The sequence below is a fragment of the Colius striatus genome, chromosome 7, assembly GCF_028858725.1.
Source record: "Colius striatus isolate bColStr4 chromosome 7, bColStr4.1.hap1, whole genome shotgun sequence".
Taxonomy (NCBI): domain Eukaryota; kingdom Metazoa; phylum Chordata; class Aves; order Coliiformes; family Coliidae; genus Colius; species Colius striatus.
Window position 1 is genome coordinate 28,873,280 of NC_084765.1, and position 17,620 is coordinate 28,890,899.

At 39.3% G+C, this 17,620-nt stretch overlaps 1 protein-coding gene across 1 annotated transcript in view; it reads left to right on the top strand.

Moving 5' to 3' along the window:
• TMEM266 (transmembrane protein 266) overlaps positions 1-17,620 on the top strand; it is a 62,940-nt gene that overhangs the window by 17,085 nt on the left and 28,235 nt on the right. Inside the window, exons 4-7 of the mRNA XM_062000461.1 lie at positions 1,821-1,894; positions 12,310-12,366; positions 14,090-14,228; positions 15,748-15,863. Coding sequence (XP_061856445.1) covers positions 1,821-1,894; positions 12,310-12,366; positions 14,090-14,228; positions 15,748-15,863 — 386 coding nt within the window. The remainder of the gene's footprint in view (positions 1-1,820; positions 1,895-12,309; positions 12,367-14,089; positions 14,229-15,747; positions 15,864-17,620) is intronic.

Here is a 17,620-nt window from a genome sequence, read left to right on the forward strand (position 1 = left end):
GAGAAGACCCTTCTCCCATTTCAGTAGCTTTTCACTGTGTTTTTGAAAGGGAGTTTCTTGGAAGAGATAAATATTCAGATTCATTGTATGGGCTAGTGATTCAGCTCTTGTACAAAAACTTCTTGCTTGGAAGGCTTTTTCAAATTTACTGTTTTACTGGCAATATAATTGCACACTATCTGGCAAGTGCATTCAACACTGATACAGTTTGTGCAGCATCAGAAATTGATTTTCTTTCCAGATTCGTGGTTGCTATATCTTTTTTGTCCACCAAGGGGCAGCTAGAGCCTTGCATGTGAATCGACAACTGTTTGAAAAGTAACTTACAAATGGTTTCTATTTCTTATTTTTCTTGCCACCCTATAAAGTCTTGTGAAAGTTCAAAATATATTTTGCCCATTTGTCTCGTCTTTCTGTATTTTCTCTACTGCACCACAGCCAATCCTGTCCCATCAAGCCTCAGGTGAGCCTCACCTGTGAGGATTCTAGTGCTAACCGTTTTCTTTGTATCCTGATTTATTCCTACATCTCTCTTCTTCCCATTTGAATCAGTCTTAATTTTAAAATAAGATGCTCTATTTAGTGCATGCCCTATATGTTCTTTGGACAGTTATTCTGCTACAGTCTTGCATTTATGCACACAGTCAAAACACTGCTGTTACACAGTAATTCTTTGAAACCACACAATCGCACAGACTATCTTAAACTGTCTGCTACAGGGATGGTAGACTTGCAAATACCCTGAGCTGTGAATTTTTTTCTCTTCGTTCTTTTATTCTAAACTTGAGAGCTTGGGATCTTCAGACTCAGAGTTGCCAGCAGTTCAGATTTCTGTTTTGTTTTGTCAGCAATGAAAGGAAATTCAGTCACAGAATTACTAAGGAATCCTCCAGATTTCAAGAGATTTGTTTAAGCCTATAAAGACAACTCATATCATGGAGCTTCATATGTAATTTTGCAGCAAACTTGTCTGAGTTCATTTTATTTTACTTACAAGCAAAATAAGCCTGATTTAACGCCAGTGGGTGTCCATGCAAAGCTTTAGTACTCTGTAAAATCATACTTTCAATGAATTCAGGTAAGTTTTCTTGAGGGTTCTTACTAGTCACCACTTGAAAGAATTTTTGATCAAAGTCATTCCACTTTGAAAGTGGACCTACCTCAACAAACTGTGTGCATTAAGAGTACCTAAATGAGAAGTTATGAGTATCATAAATTACCATATTAACTTACCCTTTACAGACTTCTTTCCATGGAGGTGTTTGAAGTGAACATAAATAATTTTAATGGTCAGTCTCTTTAGATGATAGAAATGTATTTTAAAGCCTAGTTTGAGCACTAGTTTTTAAGCATCCATTCCAGACAATTACTGAGCTGCATTGTCAAAGACTGGATAGAAGGAATAATGCAAGGATAGTAGAGCATTCTGTTTTCTTTCGGAATTGTAACTCTGGATTTTTAGGTAGTACAGACTTTACTCACATCTCTTGTACTAAAGCAGTGCATGAAGTGATCATGGACGAGTGACAGAGCAACAAAGACCTGAAATGTCTGTGTCATTGCTTACCAGTAGTGTTATCTGTAAAATCTCCAGTGAACAGCTGCTACAGCTGCTAATATGCTGGCCTGAATTAGGGTGAGCAGCTGACAAGGCTGAAGTTACACATCCCATTATGTCCAATCCTCTTTGTGATACCTTCATTATAAAATTTAAGAAAGCAAATTTAACTCATATGTAAGTTATAGCAGTACTAATTGTATTACATGTAAGTTTTATTCTGCTGCTATAATGATGCTTCATTGTGTTGTGTTAATTGCAGTTTCAAGTGCTTCACAGTTTGCAGGAGTAATTCACTGGATCAGCCTAGTCATCCTGTCTGTGTTCTTTTCAGAGGTATGTATATGTATAATCGAATATAACCACATACAGCTCTGTAAGGTATTTTTATGCAAGAATTAGCAAGAGTTTAACAGTGATTTGACTGTGAATAAATGTAGCACAGTGTACTTTAAGAAAATAAAATTTTTAAAAAATTAACAGTTGCCACCCCTACTCAGCAAACTAAAATGCCTTGTTTAGATTAGTGCTCCTTGTCAATTGCCTACAATTGGCAAGGAAATGTGGAAGATAACTGTCTTACAAATTATAATTGGAAAACTGCAAAGAGAAATAATTATCTCTGAATCACTACAGGCATCAGACAGGACTAGCTTCATTCATTTGTTCAGGAGTCTTATTAGAGTCACTGGGTATAAGGTACAGGAATAAGATATATTCTTCAAGAATAAAGATCTGTTTTAAGAATGGAATTATCTCCTCTCACAGTCTGTGTAGGTGGTTTAGATGTTCTAGATTGCTGCATGTAGACACAGTAAGAGAATGAAACAGATGGTGAATTTCTTTGCAAAAATTTGTTTGAATGTCTGCATTGAAAAAGGCTACAGACATGATACAAGTGGCTCAACTGTGATAATGTGTGAACAGTTTTCAACTTTATTCTAGAAAGAAGTCATTGGTGTTGAGATATTTAGACTCCTTCTGAAATGTCCAAAAATGTTTTTAAGACTGTTTTTTCAGGTCATATGTGTTACTTGTCACAAAAAAAAAAATTAAGTTGGACTTAAATATTTAAAAATATTTTTTGTAGTTCCATAGGAGAAAATACTATCATCCAAATGTGTTGAAGTCCTCACTCTGCAGTAAGTTTAGGTGAAGGTTACGTAAAAGAAAATACAATACCAAGGAGCTGTGATATTTGCAAGTGATTTAGCAGATCACTGTGTTGAATTCATACTTGCCATATTATACCACTGTTTATTTCCATGGTTCTATTAATGAAATGTACTTCTTGTCATATATCACGTTGTATTTCTACTTTATATTTCTACTCATAGCAAGGATTTTCTAGCTGATGTTGCCAGATTGTCAGTGGGTACTTCCTGAAAGGATTCCTTGTTAACAGGCAGGGATCTCAAGACTGCCTTGCATCCTAACATTCTGGTGCTGCAGTTACACAGACAGATGCAATTACTATCTCTGTACTTTGATGGTGATTGTGAATTGTATGATACATGTAAACTGACTGAAAAAAAAAATCTCTAAACAAGTAAACGTTTTTGCAGAGTCTTTCCTTTGTGAATTGCACATCCTAGTTCTCATAGACTTGGATTTGCTAGATGAACTCTGTTCCCTCTGAAGAATTGCTTTCCCCTTTCTCTCAGGATATTTCTTCAGTGGTGATTCACACCCTGGAGCTCCCTGTAATCCTGAGCTTCCCAACACGACCAGCTTGCAACTCTGCTGCTAGCAATATGGCTACACAGGAATGGTGACTTCATTGCTTTCTGGAGCATGTTTCACAAAAAACTTCTCTTGTGGTCCTCAAGTTCCTTCTGCTGGGGTGTAGTCTCAAGTGCTGTCTTTATTCACTTGTAGCATCAACTGCTCTTCTCAAACTCTGATGCAGTACTTTGCTCCTGTATCCCTTTCATAATTTGGTTCATACACTGATGGTTTTTGGTTGGTTAGTTGTAGCTGTTCAGACAGGTCCTTCAGGCCAGTACTCATCTGTCTCAAGTTAGAAATTAGTTGTTTCAATTCGACTAAGTAGCCACGTAAGTGTTTGGCAATAAAACAATGTCCTGGGTTTGGCCAGGATAGGGTTAACCCTCCCCCGCCGCCGCCAGGGGCGTGGCCAGGCTAGTGAAGCCCACGTGACATCCGCTCAGGCTATCAGGGCAGCGGGCGGCCGGCTGCGGGGCCTGCGGGAGGGTGCGCGTGGGGCTGCGGGCCGTGAGCGCTGCCACTGGGCACGCCTCGTGTTTCTGTGTCTTTTGGCCGTCGTTGTAACTGTCTACTCTTTGTCCTTATCTCAACCCACAAAGTTCTACAACTCTCTCTTGATTCTCCTCCCCATCCTGCTGAGCTGGGGAGGAACGAGTAGCTGCGTGGCTTGGTTATTGTTCAGCGAGGGCTAAACCGCCACAAACAGTAACAGAGATACTTCACAGAGCCCAGGCTGGTTGCCTGACTCACCATTCTCACTGTGGATGTACGTTGACTTCTCCCAGTTTTAGATACTTGGAACTACTTTTCTTTGTCCACCTCCTGTTCTCTTTTTTATAAACCTCTTGCCACTCACTTTTTTTAGTCTGTCTGCCAAAGTATCTTTCTTCAGCTATTTGATTATGGTTTGAATTTATGTCAAAGAAAAATGGGGCCATAGGGCAGCCATGTAAAGTGCACAGAGAAGGGTAAGCTTCTGAATATCAATTCATTTGGCAGCTCAGTCCTTGACCGGGTAAAGAAACAGAGGTGGCTCAACAGAGCAGTTAGATGTGCTTCAGAGGCCATAGATCTGGAAGAGAATGAAGATATCTTTCCTAGTGTGTTTGCCATGACTGGTTTAGTGAGCACATCTGTTTGTGTTTAAATGCATCTCATCAGAGGAAAACCAGAGCATTCATATTTTTCTCAAGAGTACAAAATATTGCAAACATTGCAGATCACTTTTTTAAAAAAATATCTCTTAATTTTATTTACACTTTTCGTGCCTTCAGGGGATTTTTTTCCCCTCAGATTCCCAGTACCGTGAGTCAGCTGTCTTTGTTTGGATTACTTGTTGAGAAGACTGTGTTATAGTGAGACTGGATTATTCATGCTAGGATGATTTTCCAGAGATGAGCAAATTTGTTTAGCCTGCTTGGATATAACAGGCAACTGCTGAGGATTGATTAGTCCTTCAGTCAGTGCCTTTTTCCTCAAAGCAAGGATTTCGGATTTCTGGTGTTCAGAAAGGGTTGTTTCTGTAGCTAATAGCATATTCTAAATTTGGATGTTTATTGTTCATGCTGTAGTTTGGTTCCCATTAGTAAGTGTGGATACACAGTTCTTCAGAAAGTCCTCAGCTCTGCCTTAGAGAACAAATAATACAACATTTTAAAAAACTTGTTAAAAACTAGACAACTTTTAGCACAAGATCTGAATGTTTTTGAAAAATATGACTGAATAAATGCTGATGCTATGAAGACATTACAAGTAATCATGTTGGAATTAAACAAGCATTGACTTTCTGCTTGGTTAAAATGAAGGAGACAAACATGCCAGCAGCTGGCAAATGCCAGCAAAATTAAGTACCTACTCTCACAGCATCTTCTTGCTCTCTACACTTGTGTCATAGCCACAGGCCCTAAAGGAATTTATCGCACTGTATTTAATTTTATATTCTCTGTCACTCTCTGTGACTTTTCAACATTAAAATATCTTTATTCAAGTGAAGTGCACATCAGCTTTTTTACTTTTTTTCCAACTATTTGAACAAGATTTACTAGTGGTGATGATTGTGTATATTTGTCTCTGTTTACATACATCACTATGATTTATCTGTACACCAAATGTTACCCAGATGTTAAAACAGAAGAGAAGAGAAAGACACTGGGGGGGAAAACCTCAGTACCAACAGCAAGGCAAGGCCGGGGTTACACCTTATCAGGAGGGCAAATTCAGCCCTGGTAACAATTGGCTGAGAAAATGAAGATGGGGAATGTCACAGTGTTTTGGTAAGTGGATTGGAGTCTGCTTGTATTTCAATAGTCTTACCACATTGCCACAAATATTTGATTCTGTAGCTGTTGTTCAGTTCTGCTTTTCCACTCAGATTGATGAGACACTGTGTGCAGGAATTGAGTTCTTTGTTATTAGTTGTTTGCATTGCTCTCTATGTGCTTCAGTGAGCCAAGCACTCAGGCATTCTGCTAGCTTTCAGTACTTGAGTGTTTCCCTAGAAGTAACTAAGTCTTTCGATGTTAGGCAATTTTAAAGTTAGGCAATTACAAAATTGTGACTTTTTCCCCTAATTCTGTGTCCACAAAATGAGTTCTGAAATCGAGTAAATTCCAGGGTCCAAGGATTTATTTTATTAATTATGACTCTCAAATGCATTTTAGGTTTTCACTTTTAGGAGGGAAAAAAAACCCCAAGACTTCAACATCCTATCTGTTAAAAGGAAGTGTTTGTAGTAGTCTGACACTTTACTCCTTATTAATAACAGTCCTTGGAAGGAATAAATACTCCTATGGAAGACCCTGTTATTAGCGCTTTGCTAAAAAGAAAAAACATCCCAAAGGACAGGACTCAGAAAAAATAATGGCTTCCCAAATAGAATTTTTCGTAACAAATTCGTAATTTTGTATGTTACTTTTGTTATATTGCCTTCAAACAGCTGAGCAGAAAGATAATCTATTAATTTTAAACTTCTTCTATAAGCTGTGGCTTCTTTTCTGGATGTTTACTTTCATTCCATGTGCACACAACTTTTCTCATGGCGCATAAATGCACTACATTGCTGACTGTATAGTTTGATTTTCAAGGTGATTCATTAGGGAGGATCTAGAAACAAATATATGGATTTTATATATTGACATAATTAAAGTTAATTTAAGCTTTCTTTACTAGTGTGTTAAAAAATAATTATTTAATATACTGTGAAATTCCTAACTACTTTTCTTGCTTCACAAAAAACAGGAAATATTTTTGCATTATATTACACCAGGAAAAATGGTTTTGTACAGGTCTAGAAATTTAGGTAGACACCTTCCTGAAATGTTAGTCTGCTCATTTCATTTCCAGGAATATACTTGACTTACATGGTATGCTCTCTCAGTGCTTCATCAGTGCTTTCAACTCTTGATAATGACAGTCCAGCACCTTCTGTACAGTGCATTTCAAAGTCATGTCCAGAGAGAACTTTTGATGCAGGGTTACTTAAGACCAGTTTTCTATCCGATCTGCATTTACTTTATGGCAGTATACTGCATTTCCAATAAGCCATTTCTAGTCCTGAAAGCCCTTTGAAAGTCTATCCAGAGTTGCCAGTTTAGAATTCTTTTTTTTTTAATGGATATTCTAAGAGCAAATATTGTGGGAGAACACAGGAGAAGTAGAACTGCACTGTTTATGCAAACATGCATTTGGAATAGTGGATGATATCATGGTACTATTAGTAGCAGTCAGTGAAAAAGAATATCCTGCTTTCACGTCCATTAGTGTCACCAGGCTTTTGCAGTTAATTATTTCTGTGTGACCACATGTGCTAATAGAGCCACAGCCATTACAGAGTACAGTACATGGGGAGTGTTTTATGCTGGGTAATATGTGAGGTGAGGTCAGCAGTCACGTATTTCCTTTCAGAGCCTTGATCAAAGGGAAACTGTGTGAGGAGGATGCCTATGCACTAGAAACAGAAAGACATCTCAGTTCAAAGACACTAACATCTTCCTCCCTGCTCTAGTGACCTGAGGACAGCATACACTAGAACAGCTAATGCAGTATCTCGGGACAGGCACACCAGAAGATTCTTTGAAGTAGTGAATGAGCCAAAGCTGCTGTGGAGTCACTCAAACCAGAGAGGCTGGAAATTACAGATTGGGTACAAGGTATTCTTTCTGGGAAAGATTTCAGTAGATATATGATCTTATGGGGTATATCCAAAAGGCAGAAGCTTAATCTTCAGAGTTTCTGTACAAGCCAGAGGTAAAGACCTTCTGTAACAGATTAATTTTGTGGCAGTGAAAGGAAGGAAGGGCTCTTTTAATCATAGAATCGTAGAACCATAGAATCATTATGGATGGAAAAGACCTTTAAGATCATCAAGTCCAACCACTAACCTCACACTGCCAAGCCCATCACTAAACTAAACCATATCCCTTAGCACCTCATCTATGTGTCTTTTAAATATCTCTATGGATGATGACTCCACCACCTCCCTGGGCAGCCTGTTCCAGTGCTTAATAACCCTCTCAGTAAAAAAGTTCTTCCTAACGTCCAATCTAAATCTTCCCTGGAGCAACTTGAGCCCTCATGTTCATATCATTATTACTGGAGAGATTGACCCCCACCTCATTACAACCTCCTTAAAGCGAGTTGTGGAGAATGATCGTATCTCTTCTCAGCCTTCCCTGCTCTAGGCTAAACACCCCTAGCTCCCTCAGCCACTCCTCGTCAGGCTTTTTCTCTAGACCCTTCACCAGCTTCGTTGCCTGTCTCTGGACACTCTCCAGCACCTCAGTGTCCTTATAGTGAGGGTCCCAGAACTGGACACAGTATTTGAGGTGCAGCCTCACAAGCACTGAGTACAGGGGGACAATCACTGCCCTGGTTGTGCTGGTCACACTATTTCTGATAAAAACCAAGATGCCGTTGGCCTTCTTGGCCACCTATCTGCCTTTTAAGGACACCCTTTCCACCTTGCTCCATCTTGTTTCTCTCTTGTACAACTGGTACTCTATCTTGAAATGCAGAGTTAGTTACCTTTGCTGTTAGCTAAAGCCAGTGGGCCAGCCTCACTGCCTGTGCAGCTTCCTTTTGATTTCTTTACGGATGATTTTAGCACAGTGAGTCGCTGCATAGTAAATTGCATATTAACTGTGCAAGCAAAAATGTATTTTAAATTACCTAATGTACATTGCAACCAGCTGACAAATGTAGCTAGTTCGTGCAGATTGTGGGAATTCACACGTCTGACTCAGCAAAAGACTTGGCCACGTTTCCCTGCAAAATTGTAGAGAAAACCTGCAGCATCACAGTTTGCTGCAGACAGTGTTGTGCAAACAATCGTGTGTAACCAAGGGACACTGTCAACTTTGGAATTCTATGTCTGTATGAAAAATGATTCAATTTTTTTTTTTAAATCTGGGTTTAACTCCAGCTTAAAAAAGTTAACAGAATTGTTCAATCGTTTACCTTTTATTAATGCCTCGGACAAACTAATTTAGCTTTTCTCATAAAACAAAGAATGTGTTTCTGATATAGCTAATAAAATATGTATGTTAAGGACTTTTTAATTGAAATATTATCAGACAAGAAATGTTAAAGCATTCCTTTTCAAGTACAAAATAACAAGCTATCAGTGGCCTTTAACAGAAGAGTACTCAAACTGATATTTAATGTTTGCTTTCAAAAACACATGTTTAAAAATGCAGAATGCCTGTAGTGTAACACAAAACTTTGTGGGTGCATTTGCTACAGTGCTGAAGAATGCCTGCACATCAGTAGGAAGCAGCAGTGGTGCTCCATTTTTCCCCTATTTCTTGTAGGTTCTTTTGTCTACAAATGGTAGAGTGATGACTAACATTTATGTTTTTTCTGTGATGGATGTTACAGTTGCAATTCTCTTTTGATTCCTATGCATTTTTCAGTTTGGTCCATGTATAGTGTGTAGGAACTTTCCTATATTATTGATTTCTGTCTCTGTTTTTTCAGATTCTGATACAGGTTCTTATTTTTTAAGTTCTGTACAGAGAAAGCATACAATCAAATGTGATATGTATTTGCTTGAAAGATATTTTTTTTGCTTAGGAAATATACTAAAATGTTGTTTATTAACACCAATGCTTCCATTTCAAAGTGTTTATTATATTGAATGGTCAGGGAAATTTGCACAGTGAAGTCCAAACTTCAGACTCCTCTGCGTAAGAGTTACAACAGCAGCAGTAGATGCGACCTCATGTAGAGGAAGAGTAGAGAAACCTAAACCTAGTTTGGAGTTGCCACTATGGAAGACTGGTGAGTGGGCAATCAGTAAGCCCGTGGCACCTCCAGATGCACACAGTCTGTGACTCACACATGGAACTTTCTTGGGGCACCCACTTGTTCCAGGGCACGGAGGAAAAGCTGCCTTACATAGCTTTGTTACTTAAGTAGCAAAGTGTTGGATTTTGGGGTTTTTTTGTTGTTGTTGAGTGACAATGCTGGGATATAGTTTTAAGACCTTCCATACAGAACAAATTATTTTCAAGCTTAACCCTTAGTTGTACCCTGTTTTGTCTGAAGAATGCATCTCTCAGATGGGGAGCGGGGTTCATTCCACCCTCACACTCTCCCATCCTAGAGTGTGTCTGCTCTAGCTGAGAGGAAAGATGATAATCGTCATGGCATTTTATCTGATGAGGATGCCTATCTTCTAGAGGTAGCACCAGCAACCATTACTGCATTGAATGGCTGCCAAGTAGACTCCCAGTCATTGCTGACTTGTGCTGATTCACACCAGCAACCTGAAAAGGAAAACATTTGTGCGAGCTTCCAGCCCTTGAAACTGCTCAGACCCATTAATATGACAGTAGCACGGTCTGATTTAAACACTGCAGTGAGGAATTTAAAAAAGCAGAAAGGAAAATCCTTTTTTATGTTCCCTCATGATTTAACAGCCCCATATTAAATCATATTTAGTGTTCTGAGACAGCATTTCTATTTTGTTTGTGCAGATATGCCTTATTATTTGAGTGAAAATACCTTTGTGCACACTTGTTCACAGGAAGAAAGAAAGAAAGCGTAGAAGAAAATGAGACAGATTTTTCCATGCTGTCAACAGGGTTGCTGTAGGAAGGGTAACATCCTAAGCTTTAGCAATGGCACTGCTTTTCCTCATGCATTTCCTGATGGCTGCCCGCTGTGAACTTGCTGTGGTGGACCCCAGGTTAACTAGTAGAGCTGAACTTCCAAGCTTGTGAGTAACTTGTGCAGGCATTTTGTGAAGCTTCTTAATAGGAAGTGGGGGGGTACTTACCTAGGATCTGGGATGCATTTGTCTGAAAGTATTCTGCTCAGAGCCTGAGTTGAGGCTGCAGGAATGCCTTGCTTGTACAGCAGCATATGAACCTTGCAATTATGTCACATCATCCTAGCAAATTTGGAGTCATTAAGGGATTTGAGGAGCTGCTGTGGTGCATATCTTCCCCCACGTAGAAACCTTGAGCATATAGGTTAATAAAGAAATTGATGTGAGCCTTATTCCTATGCTGCATTTGTAAAATACTTTGGAAATAAAGCGTTCTTTTTAGGACCAGCAGCATTAGCAGTTCTTGGTGTCTACATAGAGTCCCATAATTTCTTGTAGAGGAAAGAGATAGCTGCATTTTCTCTTCAGGCTAGTGACTCCCTTTCTCACACAGCCTTGGCCAATGCTTCTTGGAGACCATTTCTGAGTAAGCATTGGCTGTTTCACTTTCCTGCGCCTTGATGGTACAAGGATGGGTTCTGAAAGCAAAGCACCACATCTAACACAGCAGTGTCTCCCTCTGTACAGTATTAAGTACTGTTATCCATGCTTGGAGTGCCAAGATAGAGCTCAGCACAGTCATCCCAGGCCAAGTGAGGCAATTGGGCTTGTGTTTTTGGCAAAACCATATATAGGAATAGTACTGAAGAATGCAGTGATGTTCTGCAGTTAGTAAATGCCAGTATGTTTGCATAAATGTACAGTTGGTTGGGATTTAGTGTATTTGTGAGGAAGAGGGAATGCATGTATTCATCACAGTCACTGACTTTATTTCTGCACAGTTCTTGGCATGGTCACCCCTCACTAGCAGGCCTGCCGAGCTCCCTGTCATTAGTACAGGTCTTTAATGAACAAAGTAGCACTTTGGTCATTGCAAAGCACACAGCTGCAGTTAGACTCTTCATGTTTGTCAAAATCTGACCTTGATGTTGCTACTGGCAGAAAGTGTTCCTGCCAGTTATGCTTTTATCTGCAGTCAATTTCAATCATTAGTTGGCAGATTGATTTGCTTTTTTTTTTTAATTGTGTCTTCTGAAAACTGCATTAAACATTAGGAAAGATGCCGTTGGGTGTTTTAATCAGAATTCACCATTGGTTCATTCTGTGTTCTCTCTTTATTCCCCTTTTCCAGCTACGGATGCTACTTATAGCTGCTTTATTTCATAAAGGAGGATGACACTGATGTTTTTCTCCCTTATCCGATGACTTTCTGGGATTTGATAGTGCAACGACAGTCTTGTACTCTAGAGTGGGAGAATAAGAGCCTCTGTTCATCAGACTGATGAAATGTCAGGATCTTTAGGCATTAAGAGAGCCCAGTGCCTCTTTTCTTTTCTTATAAAATAGTAAGCACTGGCCTATCAAAGGTGGCAAGAAAGAGAATCTTTCCCCGTTCCAACTGAGGGGGCTCCACCGTGGATCTCACATAGACTTGGGTTAGGATGATGGGTGGGGAGGGTTGGTAGTCTAAACCTCATGAGTCTAAAAGCAAAATTTTAGGAAGATAGAAAGGCTGTTGAACATTTGAACTTGAAACTTTTTTTGTGGAAGTTTCACTGAGTCAATATAGTAATTGGAAAGCAATACCTGCTTTTATAATACAGAAGTATAGCTGTTTCTAGATATTATTCAGTAGAAGTGCATAATGCCTAAATAAGTCAGAAAATGATCCCCTAAATAGACAAACAGCTAAATATTTATCTGAAATTACAATAATATTTGTCTTCTTTTTTTCCCCTCTAATCTGTTTTACTAGACTATTTTGAGGATTGTGGTCCTTGGCATATGGGATTACATTGAAAACAAAATAGAGGTAAGCACCCTTTGTACTGTTTTCCAAGAAGATATAGTAAGAATATGAAGATTGCTTTGAATGGCTTTGTTATAGACCTGATACAATACAATATCATTTAACTCAGATAAATTTGCAAGTTCTTCTCAGTAGGTGTCTGTATATATAGCTGTATGCTGCAGTCTCTTTTTCTGTGAGTGCAATATTTGGAAAAACTATATTTAAGTGAGCAATTGTGACATTTTGCTGTTTGTGTCTATTTTGGTAGGGCTGTGCTAGTCTAACTGTTGATACTGCTACCCTCAGATAGTAAGCAATATGAGTAAAAATTGTCATATGACTTGTGTAACTCCATTTCCATAATAAAGTTGAAACTAGAAGTGGTTGAAAAAATGTGTGTAGTTTTCTGATAGAAAATCCCCCCATTTTAGTGTGAAATTATTTTAGTTAAATTGATTTATGATAAACACTGTAATTTGTATTGCAAATTAAAAATGTGCATACTGTTGCAGAGGCAGATAAGGAAATGCATGTATTATAAGTAACACATCATCCCCATCTGAACAGAAATCTGGAGATCAGGAAAATTAAAAGCTCTTTCTTGATACTCTCCAATAAACTAATACTACACAGGATGCGGCAGAAGAAAATGTGCTTTTTCTCAGAGCTTAAGTGAGTCTAGAGGCTTGCACATTTTTGTAGTAAAGTTGTAAACCTTTCAAGTTGTTTTGCTAAAAATCTGAAATGAAACTAATCATTGAGTCAGAGATTCTTATTATTGAGGCTAAATGCAGCAGTTTCTGATCATTGTTTTTGACAATTTGAGGCAGAGTGATACTGTTCACTGCCTGTCAGAGGGTGGCAGTAAGAAGTTTCTTTTCAATGGAGTGAATTGTTATGTAGGATTCTGAATGTGTGGTGCTTATAAAATCAATGTCCTGCCTCCTTATGCAAACCATTAATCAGTGGTCTTTGGCAGCTGGGAAGGATCTCAGTGGGAGTGAGAACATGGTATTCTGTTCTACCCTGCTAGGTGAGTGTGGGACAGACAGAACACTATTGCCATCTTGCTCTGAAATGTATTTACTCACAGATTTCTGTCCAATACTTTGCACAATCGCCTTTTCTGATCTAATCCCAATGCAACCAATGCCATACAAATCATTCTGAATGGTCTCAGTTGTCAAAATTCTTGAAAACCTAGCTGCCCAATAAAGGTGAGAGCAGGGAGTCTTTCTGTCTTGGTGCATAGCCATTCCCACACACATGTAGTCAGGATGTGGCCAAGAGCCATCAAGTCTCTTTGCTCCATCTTTTTCTACTTGTCTTCTTGATCTCTTCATTTAGACAGTAAGATCTATGGGCAGGGATTGTATCCTTTTTTTGGGATGACATTATGCCAAGTAGCAGGCAATAAATACCAATGATAATAAAACTCTTTGGCTGTAGTAGCGTTTAGGCTATCACTCCTGCTTGGGGATTTTGGCCAGTATTTCTAAATACCTTTCTTTTCCCGGCCCTTCCACCACAGTTTATCTCTCCTCACCTCGTAAAATGCAGCAAAGAATTCTGTTGCGCTACCTAAAAAGGATGCAGCCTTTCTGTGGCTTGGCCACCTCTCCCTTTCAAATATGTACCGTGATTGCATTTCCTTTGGGTAAAGTGGGAGCCCTTCAAGAGCCGAAGCAGTAATGGCAGGGTTACGATCTTTAGGAAGGGTTTGAAAAAACTGATTTCTCTCTAGGTGTTTGATGGTGCTGTCATAATCTTGTCCTTGGCACCAATGGTGGCTTCAACAGTGGCTAATGGCCCCAGCAGCCCATGGGATGCTATCAGCCTTATTATCACACTACGAATATGGAGAGTGAAGAGGATCATTGATGGTGAGTGGTGATTCAGTTTGTGACTTAAGAGTTACCTGACAGGCTGGGAAAAAAAGAGATTTTTAAAAAATATTAAAAGGTTATTTGGCACTACAGTTTCTATCGTTCTCGTTCCTCTTGCATTTTAAAAGCACTGAACAGAAGAGAGTTATGACTCCCATGGAGGAGAGTAGATCTCAAATTCCTCACTGTATCTTCTGTTCTCTAGGAGCCTTTATAATTGATTGGTTTGGTTTTCTGTTAGGTACCTTCACATCTCTTACCCTGCAAAGTAAATGCCCTGACTGGCTTCCCGTCTCTTGCCACCAGATGTCATTCCTGATTCTGCAAAATAATTGCTTCCAATCTGTGTTTCTGATATTTGCTGTACCCTCCCAGTTTCCATACAGCTAGCTGTCACAGGGCTTTCCTTTCCAAGTTCTATAATACACTTTTATGTCAGATTCCAGGAGCACTTTCTTACCATGAGGATTCCATGCTGAAAGTGGTCTCTGCAATGCTGGTGTGCTGTACAGCATAATAATTAAGTATATATCAGTATTATTTTGTACAAACCTCTGTGGCGAAGTGCCAGGGCAGATAAGAAAGGCCCAGCAAGTCAAGGTTGCTGAGAGCAGAACCATGAGTGTGCTTGGAAGCAAGGACTTTAGCTTATGCTCTTTTGTGTTCAGCAGTTTCAGGCATTTCAAGTTATAGGGAGAAGAGATGGAAAGGATCACTTCGCTTGTGTATGAAAGATCAGAGTCAAGTGGTCATTTTGGGTTTAGATGCCCAGGAAACTCTGTTCAGCGTTGAGGGAAGGTCATAGCACTTTAACTAAAGTGTGCAAGAGAAGTTCAGGGTCTTGTGTAGCTTCAGGAAACATCAAGAATTGCAATATGCACTGAACAGCTTTGCTGATCAATCTGAGTTTGCCATAATTATGACAGAAGCAGCATTTCCAGAGGTGTTCAGAAGACCTATTGAAAACTGGGCTGTAGCTTGAAAAGCGTTAGAAGAGAAATGCCTTCTTGTTTTGGTTGTTTTTTTTTTTTTAATATCCTTCTTAGTCTGCTATTTCCATTAAGAACTTATTTCTTACCACAAAGTCTAAGAATAAAATACTTTGGGCTCTGGAACAGTTATTTTCCTAAAGGATCCATGCTGTTCAGGTTTAGAGAGCAGGGACTTAGTCCTAAGCTGAAAATCCTCCAACCCAGCAATTCAGGAAATCTGTGGCAGACACTGGGAAAGGCCTGTATTAGTGCAGCAGATAGGAAAAGCACGCAGAATGCATTTCAGCTCAGCCAGGCAAATAGAGTATTGACCAAACAAGATCTAGACCCTGCTGGTGAGCTACGTTTCAGGTGTAGAAATCCTTCCCCAGAACAAATACTCTAGTGCTGTTTCTATAAGAAGTACTATAGTACTCTAAATGCAAGTGAAAGGGGTAATAGTCTTTGGCCTGTAAAGGTTTTACCTCTGATAAAGAATACAAATCACAGCTGAGTTGTTTTAAGTGCTTATTTGTGTTTTCCAGCCTATGTCCTTCCGGTGAAAGTGGAGATGGAGATGATGATTCAGCAATACGAGAAGGCAAAGGTTATTCAAGATGAGCAGCTGGAAAGACTAACCCAGATCTGCCAAGAACAAGGGGTAAAGTTCAGTTATGTCTTTATTTACGCATAACTTGTCATGACAAATCAAGCAGTTCATGTACTTTGCTGCAAGCTAAGGTTTGTGAAGTATCACTAGGACTTCCATTGTAAGGTGACAGGTCTCGATGTTAAGGAAGCATTAGCTGCAGCTGGGACATTGTCAGTGTGCTACTTGTCAAAGAGCTGTTGTCTCCCTCTGCTGCTGTGCTTGTGTTTTTTAAGGTGAAGAAAACTAATGTGAAGAATAGAAAAAAAGTGCTTACAGTATGTAGCTTGTTGAATGAGTATAAATAGCTTGACATAATACTAAGAACTTGCAAAAGTCATTGCCGTTGGTGGAAACAGTAGCTATATTAAGGCCATATTCCTAGGAAAAGTATATGCAGTTGAAAGCTAATGAATCTCCCTGCTTTAAATGCAGAAGGCAGCTTCCCTGTAGGTCAGTCGGAGACTCTTTTGGCAGACTCAAAATGTTGCAACAGAAGCTTCTAGTTCCTGGAAGCGTATCAGGATTTAAGACTCTTCCCAGGCTCCCAAAGGTTCAGTGATTCATCCTTGAGGTAAGGAAAGATGAAGCTTAAAATGTCTCAAATTAATATATTTACATGAAAAAGGTGTAAAATCACATTTGGGCAATGAGCCAAGATTTTTTGCAGTTTGTCTCATGTAAATGAGTTCTTGACTAACCTGCTTTAAAGTAGAAACCAAGGATGTATGTTGAGGCACCAGCTAAGCAAGCATTCAGCTGACCATCAAACCCCAACAAAACGATCCCACTGAGCGACTGAGTTCTTGTTTCAGTTGTAAGGGTAACTGTGAGGTGTGCAAGTAAATCCTGGAGCTTTAGCTCTGACTCTCCCAACTTCCAGTAGATGCATTTCAAATACAAAATGAGGAGACCTGTAAGAGTAGTTCAGTCAGTCAGAAAGTCAAAGGACCTTAGTAGACAAGAGGAGAGGCAAACTGTCCTGGAACAGACCAGCTACCCAAAAGGTGCGTAATATGATGCAAGGATATAGGTGCCCAGCTTTTACTGAGAAACCTAAAATACTTGTGAAAGCACAAGTATTTAGGTTCCCAAATGACTTTTTAGATTTAATTCCAAGTCTCTGGAATCTCAGCCTAGGATTCTGCAATGGTGGTGTTAGGTTGCCTTGTCTGTGTGATGAGTTTGGAAGACTCATTGACAGTGTGTGTCATTTCATAACACTGTTCTTGAGAATTTCCCATGTTAGACACAAAAAAATCCTTAACCTTAGGCTTGACTTTTGCCAAAAATTAGTTACTTCCAACCATGTGGCAAAGCAGCAGTCCTCTTCCTGACAACTTTACACAACGCTATTAAGTCATTCATGGCTCTGTCATGGTTGTGAAATGAACAGGGAAATGATAGATGCCCTATTTTACAGGGAAGAGATTATCCTTTGACCAAACACACTAGGCAAATCAGTCATTTCAGTCCCATTGCAGTATTTTGTCTGTAAACCCTTTAGCTATTAGGTTAAAGTTCTTGACAATCACAAATTTGAAAACACTCATTCTTAGGAAATATGTTATGCTGCCATAAGACTCTCTCACTCAAACCAATTTTTGTGTGGTTATTTCATAGTCTTTGATTAAAATTGGGCTCATTATCCCAAACGAGGTCCAGGAGCAGCTTCTGCTGCTCTCCTTTCTGATCCATGTACTCCTTATCTGCATGCCTGGCTTGCAAAATGTCTGAGCATAGTAGCCATAATCTGATCTGTGATGGTT